We start from the raw sequence: 12,307 nt of genomic DNA, 5'->3' as shown, positions 1-12,307 counted from the left end.
TGGGAGGAAGCCGGAGCAAACCCACAGCGGTCACAGGGAGGACGTGCAAACTCCGCACAGACAGCGCCCGGGGTCAGGATCGAACCCGGGTGGCTGGAGTTCTACTAAATGGGCCCTTACGCCACCGTCATTGCTCCTGGATTCACCACCTAGTCCAGTCGTGACAGAGTGGAGACGAGAGACTTGACATTGGGGAAAGTTGCCAGACTTCTTGAATCAACCAAGTGGTTTACTAACAATCCAGTGGTTATGTAGGCCATGTTACTGACACTAGATTTTTATTCCAGGTTTATTTATTCACTTGAACTTAAATTCACCAGCATCACCGATGTAATCAAAGTCCTGTCTCTTGATCATTTTGCCAGACCTCTGGATACGAGTCCAATTATTCCAATTAAGGAGCAGGAATTTTTTTCTATTTTATCTTTCGCCAATTTGACTGGCTTCCATCCGCAAGATGCAAACCTTTGGATGGTGTTTTTTCCAGATTCTCCAACGTGTGTTCCAGTCCCGGGTGATGATGGCGAAAATATACGTCAGCCACTCGATAACAGAAAAGATGGTACTCCGTGAAATACTGTTGAAACTGGGAATCTCATCGGCTCAGCAGAAGTAGCAAAGTGGGATAACTTACAAAATTATTAAGGGGTTGGACAGGCTAGATGCAGGAAGTTGTTCCCGATGGAGAAACTATTGTGTAACCTTCGATTCTCCAGCATCTGCAGTTCCTTCTTAAACAAGTTGTTCCCGATGTTGGGGAAGTGCAGAACAAGGGGTCACAGTTTAAGGATAAGGGGGAAATCATTTAGGACCGAGATGAGAAAAACGTTTTTCACACAGAGAGTGGTGAATCTCTGGAACTCTCTGCCACAGAGGGTAGTTGAGGCCAGTTCATTGGCTATATTTAAAAGGGAGTTAGATGTGGCCCTTCTGGCTAAGGGGATCAGGGGGTATGGAGAGAAGGCAGGTACGGGATACTGAGTTGGATGATCAGCCATGATCATATTGAATGGCGGTGCAGGCTCGAAGGGCCGAATGGCCTACTCCTGCACCTAATTGCTATGTTTCTATGTTTCTAACTGTTGACATGAAACTTAGGTACTTACCAAAGCAAAATTCAACTTTTGGTTTCTGTTTCGCTGTAGCTTCACTGATCTGCAAGCCAAGGAGAAGTCATATTAGGAATATTTCATGCAATGATTTCACAGCAAAGCCTCCACACAGCGTCAGAAGCCCGTGTTATCTCGGGCGCTGTCAATGTGGAGTTTGCACGGGTTCTCACCGTGGCCACATGACAACTTTACAAAACTTCGGTCAGGCCGCATCCGGGGTATATGACCGTGGGAGGAAAGGAGAAATGAAGAAGATAAGACTTTATTGCCTTCCCTCACAGTGGGGGAGGCCAGGTCGGGGGCAGTTCCCCCGCCACGGGTACCATGTAACCCCGTGCTACCCGCTCCATGGTTGGATAGTCGGCGACTAAACCGTCTCCCCCAGCTGGTTTGCCAGATGAGGAGGGGGCTGTGGACCCCATAGCAGGACCAAAAACAAGACCTGTCAAAGGGCGGATGAGCTTCTAGCGAGCCAACAGCCATCCACACTTCAGTAGAAGTTGCGATCACTGTCGTACATAACATTGTAAGGCACCGTGCCTGTTGATGTTTTCAACAATGATGATGATGATCACAGTGGGGAATGTGGCGGAGTCGCTGTGGTGGAAGTTTATGTAAATTTTTATGACGTTGTGTGTCTTGTTGCTTTTTTGTTATGACTGTATGGCAAACCAAATTCCTCGTATGTTGCAAAACATACATGACTAATAAATTGGGAATATGATTATGATTGCATGCAGCTCAAGTCGCCCCCATCACTGAAGGACGTGGAGGCTTGCACGGGAGACCCGACTTTTTCTCGTCGGGTTTCCGTTATCGTTGCGGCTGCAATGAGGAGCGGCCTCCAACAGGAAGAGACCGGGGACTCTGGTGCCGACGACTCACCTCCCCGTCGCGGAGCTGGCTGAGTCCGGAGCGGGTGAGTCCGGAGCGGTAGAGGAGCGCTGCTGCTGCGGCCCGACCTCCGGAGAGTCGGAGGCTGCAACTGCAGGTCTGCGGACGGCGGCACCGGGAGCCCGCGGGTCCCTGGAGGGAGACCGCTTTTAAGGGCTCTCGCAACGGCGACTTCTCCCGCCCGAGTTGCGGGGTTGAAGAGCTCCTGGAGCGGGGCCTGACATCACTGCCCCGCGCGGCTTGGAATGGCCGCGGGACTCTGCGAGCGCACGCCGGGGGCTCTAACAGCAAGACCCGGTGTGCGACCTCGCACCACCCGGCGTGGCTTTAATGGCCGCGGGACAATCGCCATCGCCAGCCGGGGCTTTGACTTTGACTCTGACATCGGGGGGGGGGGAGAGTGCAGTGGAGAGATAAGTTTATTTGGCCTTCCATCACAGCAATATGATGGATGTTTACGTAAATTATGTTGTGTCTTGGGTCTATTTGTTTGTAATGTATGGCTGCAGAAACGGCATTTCGTTTGGACCTCAAGGGGTCCAAATGACAATTAAATGTATCTTGTAACTTGTATCTTGTTGGCTTTGGAGAGGGTGCAGATGAGGTTTACCACAACACTGCCTGCATTAGAGGGTATTAGCTAGCTCTAAGGAGTGGTTGCATTGGTGTGTCAGAAGTTGAGGAGAGATCTGATAGATCTATATACAATAATGAGTGACCGACAGGGTAGATAGTCAGACTGACTAGGGCGGCACGGTGGTGCAGCGGTAGAGTTGCTGCCTTACAGCGAATGCAGCGCTGGAGACCCGGGTTCGATACCGACTATGGGTGCTGTATGTACATTCTCCCCGTGACCTGCGTGGGTTTTCTCTGAGATTTCGGTTTCCTCCCACATTCCAAAGACGCAAAGGTTAATTGGCTTGGTAAATGTAAAAAAAATTGTCCCTAGTGCTTTGTAGGATAGTGTTAATGTGCGGGGATCGCTGGTCGGCACGGACCTAGTGGGCCAAAGGGCCTGTTTCTGCCCTGTATCTCTAAACTAAGGTAGCCTCGGCCTGAAACGTCACCCATTCCTTCGCTCCAGAGATGCTGCCTGTCCCGCTGAGTTACTCCAGCATTTTGTGTCTATCTTCGATTTAAACCAGCATCTGCAGTTCCTTCCTACACACAGAGAGTCAGAACATCATCCCCATGATGGAAATGCAAAGACTAGAAGGCGCAGAATGAAGGTGAGGGGGGCAAAGGTTAAAGGAGATGTACGTGACAAGTCTTCATAAGTTCATGTCATAGAAGTAGCGTTAGGCCATTCGGCCCATCAAGTCTACTCTGTCATTCAATCATGGCTGATCTATCTCTCCCTCTCAACCCCATTCTCCTGCCTTCTCCCCACAACCCCTGCCCACCCGTACTAATCAAGAATCCATCTATGCCTGAAAAATATCCACTGGCTTGGCCTCCATGGCCTTCTGCCTTTTTACACAGAGGGTGGTGGGTGCCTGGAACATGCAGCCAGGGGTGGGGGTGGAGGCAGATACGATAGTGGCGTTTAAGATGTTTTTGGATAGGCACATGGATATGCAGGGAATGGAGGGGTATGGATTACGGAGGAGATTAGTTTAACCTGGCATGGTGTTCGGCTTCTGGGCTGAAGGGCTTGTTCCTGTGCTGTACCGTTCTACGTTCCATGTCCACTGCACTTCACGCCCACCCTGCCCACCTGCGCAGTGCCCGCTGGCCCCTGTGCTCCCGTTCAACCTTCGTGAGACAGGACACTGGCAAATGCATGAGTGCCTTCAGACTCCGACAGACAAAACCTTCCTCTTGTCAAATGGGCCACGGTTTACAACCATGGGACAACTTCAGCCTCGCCCCTTGTGGGAGAGTCAAGGTACACACAAGCCCCCCACACCTGGTTGCGTGAAGCAAGCCCTAGACCCGAAACCTCACCTATCCATGTTCTCCTGACATGTTGCCCGAGCCAATGAGTTACCCCAGCACTTTGTGTCTTCCAAGTTGCACAGCCTCTGTTTAACAACTAGCAATCATTCTACTGCTGGAGAGGATGCCTGGTTCAATCCTGACCTCGAGTGCTGACTGTGTGGAGTTTGCAGGTCCAAGTGACCACGTGGGTTTCCTCTGGGTGTTCTGGTTTCCTCCCACGTTTGCAAACTCGTGTGGGTTTGCAGGTTAGTTGGTCCTCTGTAGAGTGCCCCTAGTGTGTCGGGAGTGGACGCGAGGGTGGGATAATGTAGAAAGGGGGTAATCGAAGGGTGGCGTGACTTGGAGAACAGAAGGGCCTGTTTCTGTACCATCTCGGTCAATCGGTCAGTTTGGTGAGCGGCTCAAAGGCTCGTTGGTTGGCGGGACCGGGAGTGAGCTGGAGATGTCGGGCGCGAGAGGCGTGGGCCGGTGGAGGGTGAACCGGCGTAATGCCTCCAGCGCCTTCAAGGTCGGCTGCAGGAGCGCCCCCTCCGGGACACAAAGATGGCGGGGCGAGGAGAGGAGACGGGCGTCGGTTCGCGGGAACCGCTCCAGTACATCGAGCGCGCAGGCCGACCGGACTTTGGACTTTGACTAACGGCACCAAAACATGGCGGTGTCCGCATGTGTAGTTAGAGTTGTCAACTGTCCCGTATTAGCCGGGACATCCCGTATGTTGGGTTTGACCGCCCTTGTCCCGTATTTGACCGCTACTACTCGGGTCGAGGGGACTGCCGGGTCGGAGCGCCGCGTCCGGTCCCGCCTCACCCGTCCCGACGTAGTGCAGCCCGTGGAGTGCAGCAGCAGCAGCAGCAGCGCCTCGCCCGTGGCCCTCTCGCCCGGCAGCCCGGCCAGCTGTCCGACCTTCGGACCTTCGCTTACCGCCGACACCACCACCCCCCCCTCCGTCTCACGGCCGATCAACGGTTCACGAGTTGGATGGGGTGCCGCGATGTCGCACGTGCCAAAACTCCTCAGCTGGCCCCGCCGGCTGGACTTTGTGTGCAGTCCAGCACCCGGGACAACTCATCATTCACCCAGCCACGGCCAAGTCGGTCAACAAATTGCCGTCAGGAATTTGTCCCTGATTTTGATCTTTTGTCCCTTATTTGGGAGTGAGAAAGCTGGCAACCCTAGGTGTAGTATATGCAAAAATAATGTCTTTGTGCAGATGCATACGTGACAAATACAGCTGCATGGAACCACTGATTCTATAACATCCCAGGAACCAGTCTTGCACCCTCTCTAGGGCCTCAGCTGCAGCATCAGAGGCCAAGCACGTGAATGAAGCAGAAATTGGAACAGACTAGAGACTGCATGTCCTTTCCCCCCTAACCGAGTTGAGAGCCTGAGGCCACAGGCCCTTCAGCCCACTGAGTCTATGCTGACCTGCAATCGCCCTGTACACTAGCACCATCCTACACACCAGAGGCCAATTTACAGAAGCCAATTAACCTGCAAACCTGCACGTCTTTGTAGTGTCAGAGGGAACCGGAGCACCCGGAAAAAACCCCGCGCAGGTCACGGGGAGAACGTGCAAACTCCAAACAGGCAGCACCAGCAACAAGGATCGAACCCTGGTCTCTGGCGCTGTGAGGCAGCAGCTCTACTCGCTGCACGGCAGCACGACCCGGGACACCGCCTTCCACCGCCTTCCAGTCAGCGGAAGAGCAAGAAAAACGCTGACCTCGGGGGGAAAAACCCCGACACAAACAGGTTGTTTTTTTCGATGGCCGCGTGCATTTTAGATGCGTGGAGAAGCCCGGCGGCTTGGAATCCAGTCGGTACCAGGGTGATTGTGGAGTTGCTGCCCTGTGACCATGACTCAAGGCTCCAGCTCTCTTTGCAAAGACTCTCTCATTGTTTCGCACTCTTGAAACACGGGCTGTCAGCATCTGGCTGCCAAATCACAGCTGGCAGAACAATAAACCACTTACATCTGGCCTGCCAAGCTGTGCACATCCAAACTCTTTTCACATGGAATCACATTAGCACGCAATCTAACTTTATCCTAATCACTATCACCTGTCCTAATGCCTTCATCCACTGCTCCTTGCCAAATGTTCTCCAATTTAGTTTCGCTGGGACGTTACACGAGGTTTGGACTTATAATAAGTAATAAATGTATTTGTCGCCATATGAGGTGGCCATGCGGTCTATGCCGACTGCCAGAGACCAGCGACACGGTGGCACAGCGGTAGAGTTGCTGCCTCACAGCGCCAGAGGTCCGGGTTCCATCCCGACTACGGGCGCTGTCTGTACGGAGTTTGTACGTTCTCCCCGTGACCTGCGTGGGTTTTCTCCGGGTGCTCCGGTTTCCTCCCACACTCCAAAGACGTGCGGGTTTGCAGGTTAATTGGCTTGGTGTAAATGTAAACATAGAAATTAGGTGCAGGAGTAGGCCATTCGGCCCTTCGAGCCTGCACCGCCAGTTATCCCTGGTGCGTTAATGTGCAGGGATCGCTGGTCAGTTGGGACTCGGTGGGCAGAAGGGCCTGTATCTCTGAATTAAACTAAAAACCAATTATGGAGCCAGTGCACAAACGTGGGACTGAGGAAACAGACTGACCATGTTCTTATTGAACAGCACAGGAAGCACGAGGAACCGAATGGCCTATTACAGCCCCTGTACTTTAGTTATACTCTGGGCAGATTAAATACCTTGGAGATGTATGGTAGCTGTAGGCTGCCGACGTACTGAGTTCCAGGTGGCAAGTTCTGAAATAAAACAAAGCAAAACGTATATTGTGAGCCAGTTATTCCATTGTGGCTTCATGTGTTGAGTCCTTAAGCAAGTTGAAGTAGAACTCATCCCACCCCCGTCATTCCTTCTTCTCCCTGCAGGAACAGCTTCCTCCCCTCTGTTATTTTACATTGATTGTATTTATAGACAATAGACAATAGGTGCAGGAGTAGGCCATTCGGCCCTTCGAGCCAGCACCGCCATTCAATGTGATCATGGCTGATCATCCCCAATTCCTGCCTTCTCCCCTGACTCCACTATCTTTAAGGGCCTTTCAGATCTTTAAGTATTTATGCATATAGTATTATCTGATCTTATCAGATAACATGCAAAGCAAAGCTTTTCACTGTATCTCGTGACACCAATGAACCTAGATGTGGAGTTAGATGTGGCCCTTGTGGCTAATGGGATCAGGGGGTATGGAGAGAAGGCAGGTACAGGATACTGAGTTGGATGAGCAGCCATGATCATATTGAATGGCATTGCAGGCTCGGGGCCGAATGGCCTACACTCCTGCACCTATTTTCTATGTTTCTAACCTCCGCTGTAAACCAGCATCTGCAGTTCCTTCTTACACATTGAACCTAAAGAGGCAGCTCTGTTGAGACCATAAATATCCATAGCATTAGTTTAGAGGTACGGTGCAGAAACAGGCCCTTCGGCCCACCGAGTTCGTGCCGACCAGCGACCTGCACACATTAATGCTATGCTACACACACTAAGGGCAATATGCAGGAGGGGACAGGCAGCATCTCTGGAGAGAAGGAATGGGCGATGTTTCGGGTCGAGACCCTTCGAGATGCTGCCTGTCCCGCTGAGTTTCTCCAGAATTTTGTGTCTATCTTTGATGTAAACCAGCATCTGCAGTTCCATCCAACACAGGGACAATTTACACTTATAACAATCCTATTAACCTAGTTTAGGCAAACACATCTTCGTCACTTTCTCAGACAGCGCGTTCCAGACTCCACCCATTCTGTTGGCCACATGGGGCGCAAGCAGAGCAGCCCCTGCACACACTTCTGCCTGAGCCCCGGAGACCCAGTCAAGGCTAAATTGCCACAAGTGCTGATCGCGTTAGTAAGACTAATCTGGCAACAACCTGGCCCTTAACTCCAAGAAGACCAAGGAGCTCATTGTGGACTTCAGAAGGTCTAGGGGCGGCACGCACACCCCCATCCATATTAACGGGACGGAGGTGGAACGTGTCTCCAGCTTCAGGTTTCTGGGGGTCAACATCTCCGATGACCTCTCTTGGACCCACAATATAACAAGAGACATTGTAATTTTTTCACACAGAGAGTGGTGAATCTCTGGAACTCTCTGCCACAGAGGGTAGTTGAGGCCAGTTCATTGGCTATATTTAAGATGGAGTTAGATGTGGCCCTTGTGGCTAAGGGGATCAGGAGGTATGGAGAGAAGGCAGGTACGGGATACTGAGTTGGATGATCAGCCATGATCATATTAAATGGCGGTGCAGGCTCGAAGGGCCGAATGGCCTACTCCTGCACCTAATTTCTATGTTTCTATGTTTCTAATACCTCAACTCTGATCAAGTAGGCTCACCAGCGTCTCTTCTTCCTGAGGAGATTAAAGAAGGTCCATCTGTCTCCTCAGATTCTGGTGAACATCTACCGCTGCACCATCGAGAGCATCCTTACCAACTGTATCACAGTATAGTATGGCAACTGCTCTGTCTCCGACCGGAAAGCACTGCAGAGGCTGGTGAAAATTGCCCAACGCATCACCGGTTCCTCACTCTCCTCCACTGAGTCTGTCCAAAGCAAACGTTGTCTGCGGAGGGCGCTCAGCATCGTCAAGGACTGCTCTCACCCCAACCACAGACGGTTTACCCCCTCCCTCCCATCCGGGAGGCGCTACAGGTCTCTCCGTTGCCGGACCAGCAGGTTCAGGAGCAGCTTCTTCCCTGCGGCTGTTACATTACTGTTACTGTATGTACGTATATATATTTATTGCTCATTATTCTATGTTCACTCTTCTAGGGAGAAGCTAACTGCATTTTGTTGCCTCTGTACTGTACACTGCACAATGACAATAAAGATTGTATCTGAATCTGAATCTGAATCTAATGAATAGTTTATTCCTTCTTCGCAAGGCCCACTGCAACTTCTCAGCACCCATGCAGCAGTCGCAGAGACGGAATACAAGATATCGTCATTCAAGATGCATTTAGTGCAGTTATGTTATTGCGTAGGATTGGACTCACATCCCAAAGGCTTTTTATGGAACGAATTGCCAAAGGAGGTAGTTGAGGCAGATACTACCAGAACATTTTTAAAAAACTAATTGGATAGGCGCATGGATAGGACAGGTTTCAAGTGATTTGGGCCAAACTCAGGCAGGTGGGACTAGTGTTGATGGGGCATGCTGGTTGGTGTAGGTATGTTGGTCTGAAGGGCCTGTTTCCATGCTATATCACTCTTTGACTCAAATGGCAGAGGACAAGAATGGGCCCTTCAGCCCATCACGTCCATGCCAGCCCCCTTCTGCCCATCGGCCATATTCAATGGGCAGCCACATACAGAATACTGAAAGGCTCGGATTGAGTGGATGTGGAGAGGATGTTTCAACTAGTGGAAGAGTCTAGGACTAGAGGTCATAGCCTCAGAATTAAAGGACGTTCTTTTAGGAAGGAGATGAGGAGACATTTCTTTACTCAGAGGGCGGTGAATCTGTGGAATTCTTTGCCACAGAAGTCAGTGGATATTTTTTAGGCTGAGATAGATAGATTCTTCACTAGTACGGGTGTCAGGGGTTATGGGGAGAAGGCAGGAGAATGGGGTTGGGAGGGAGAGATAGAATTGCGGAGTAGACTTGATGGGCCGAATGGCCTAATTTTACTCCTCTCACATGATCAGTTATGACTTTATGGCCTTTCTGGAAATCCATCAGTCCCAATGGGATTTAGTTGGCTGTCAAGTGCTCAGACCAGTCCATGTGCTGTGCAAAATTCAACCCCTCCGATCTTTCAAAGTGGAGGCTGAATAACAGATCGTAGAGTCATACGGTGGGGAAACAGGCCCTTCAGCCCAACTTGCCCACACCGCCCAACATGTCCCAGCTACACTCATCCCAGTTGCATGCCTTTGGTCCATATCCCTCCAAACCTGTCCTATCCATGGCAGACAAAAGTACTGGGGAAACTCAGAGGGTGCAGCAGCGTCTATGGAGCGAAGGAAATAGGCAACGCTTTCTGGGCAAGAGACTACCCGATCTATTCCTCTCATGATTTTGTACACCTCGATAAGATCGTGTTTGGGTTCTGGGTGGGGACAGGGCGTGGCACGAAAGCATGCCCGCGGAGATAGCTGTCAGCTCAACCACCTCAGGAAATTTGACCTTCCATTTTGCAACGACCATGAACTTCAAAGAGAAGCAGCAGGGGAATGAACCACAGGCTGTGGTTTGCAGAACAAGCTGTGGGGAGAGCTTCCTGTTCAAACATACCCACCCAGTTGATGCTGAATGAAACATGCACTGTCACATGGTGTTTGACGTGGAGATGGCTATCTATTGGTGTCGACTTAAGCCTCATCTTTCTGCTCATAGAGTGATACAGTGTGGAAACAGGCCCTTCGGCCCATTTGCCATAGAGGGAGTGCAGAGAAGGTTCACCAGACTGATTCCTGGGATGTCAGGACTGTCTTATGAAGAAAGACTGGATAGACTTGGTTTATACTCTCTAGAATTTAGGAGATTGAGAGGGGATCTTATAGAAACTTACAAAATTCTTAAGGGGTTGGACAGGCTAGATGCAGGAAGATTGTTCCCGATGTTAGGGAAGTCCAGGACAAGGGGTCACAGCTTAAGGATAAGGGGGGAAATCCTTTAAAACCGAGATGAGACGAACTTTTTTCACACAGAGAGTGGCGAATCTCTGGAACTCTCTGCCACCGAGGGTAGTTGAGGCCAGTTCATTGGCTATATTTAAGAGGGAGTTAGATGTGGCCCTTGTGGCCAAGGGGATCAGAGGGTATGGAGAGAAGGCAGGTACGGGATACTGAGTTGGATGATCAGCCATGATCATATTGAATGGCGGTGCAGGCTCGAAGGGCCGAATGGCCTACTCCTGCACCTAATTTCTATGTTTCTATGTTTTCTATCTCGCCCACACCGGCCAACAATGTCCCAGCTACACTAGTCCCACTTTACCTGCGCTTGGTCCATATCCTTCCAAACCTTTTCTATCCATGTACCTTTGTTTTAGAGATACAGCGCGGAAACAGGTCCTCCCACACTCCAAAGGCAGACAGGTTTGTAGGTTAATTGGCTTGGGATAAATGTAAAATTGTCCTTTGTGTGTGTGTAGGGTAGTGTTAATGTGCGGGGTTCGCAGGTTGGCGTGGACCCGGTGTGTGGGCCATAGGGCCTGTTTCCGTGCTGTATCACTAAACTAAACTAAACCCTGAAGCAGTCTGAAGAAGGGTTTCGGCCCGAAACGTTGCCTATTTCCTTCGCTCCATAGATGCTGCTGCACCCACTGAGTTTCTCCAGCACTTTTGTCTATCTTCGATTTTCCAGCATCTGCAGTTCCTTCTTGAAACTAAACTATTTGTGTTTGCCATGACTGAGACAAACTGCTTTTTTTGCTGCTAGTTTTAACGAGTCACTTGAATGGAAATCTCCATGCTGCCATGGTGGGATATGAACCTGCGTCTCTGGAGCCCAATGGACAGACATAGAAACATAGAAACATAGAAATTAGGTGCAGGAGTAGGCCATTCGGCCCTTCGAGCCTGCACCGCCATTCAATATGATCATGGCTGATCATCCAACTCAGTATCCTGTACCTGCCTTCTCTCCATACCCCCTGATCCCCTTAGTCACAAGGGCCACATCTAACTCCCTCTTAAATATAGCCAATGAACTGACCTCAACTACCCTCTGTGGCAGAGAGTTCCAGAGATTCGCCACTCTCTGTGTGAAAAACGTTCTTCTCATCTCGGTTTTAAAGGATTTCCCCCTAATCCTTAAGCTGTGACCCCTTGTCCTGGACTTCCCCCCTAACATCGGGAACAATCTTCCTGCATCTAGCCTGTCCAACCCCTTAAGAATTTTGTAAGTTTCTATAAGATCCCCTCTCAATCTCCTAAATTCTAGAGAGTATAAACCAAGTCTATCCAGTCTTTCTTCATAAGACAGTCCTGACATCCCAGGAATCAGTCTGGTGAACCCGTCTCTGCACTCCCTCTATGGCAATAATGTCCTTCCTCAGATTTGGAGACCAAAACTGCACGCAAGACGTTCTGTTTTTCGTTTAAACATGCAAGGGTCTAATGTTGTCCGAGCTTTGGTTTTAAACGAGGCCGGTCTGTGGGATGTGGTTGCCGTGCAGACAGAATTCAAACCAGTCTTGGCAGGGGATGGTAGGAAGGGAGATAGAGGGGTGGGTGAAAGAAGGGGGTTAAGGAGAGAGTGAGGTGAGGGGGGTGAGGGTGAGGGTGGGGGCATGGGGAGGGTGAAGGGTGGGAGGGAGAGGTCTCGTTGGGCCGCAGGGCCTGTTTCCACGCTGCATCTCAAATACCAGAAACTAGATCTGGAATTAAAAAGCTGGTCC

The 12,307-nt window shown here is 50.6% G+C and overlaps 1 protein-coding gene across 2 annotated transcripts in view; it reads right to left on the bottom strand.

Moving 5' to 3' along the window:
- The window catches only part of LOC129713212 (pleckstrin homology domain-containing family A member 2-like), a 76,114-nt gene that overhangs the window by 28,298 nt on the left and 35,509 nt on the right, over positions 1–12,307 (bottom strand). For both annotated transcript variants that reach the window (XM_055662136.1, XM_055662135.1), the window contains exons 3-4: positions 6,648–6,704; positions 1,107–1,155 (exon numbers count right to left, since the gene is read on the bottom strand). In XM_055662136.1, coding sequence (XP_055518111.1) covers positions 1,107–1,155; positions 6,648–6,704 — 106 coding nt within the window. The remainder of the gene's footprint in view (positions 1–1,106; positions 1,156–6,647; positions 6,705–12,307) is intronic.

The sequence above is a fragment of the Leucoraja erinacea genome, chromosome 35 (genome assembly GCF_028641065.1).
Source record: "Leucoraja erinacea ecotype New England chromosome 35, Leri_hhj_1, whole genome shotgun sequence".
Lineage (NCBI taxonomy): Eukaryota > Metazoa > Chordata > Chondrichthyes > Rajiformes > Rajidae > Leucoraja > Leucoraja erinaceus.
This window is presented reverse-complemented; position numbering and strand designations above follow the sequence as displayed.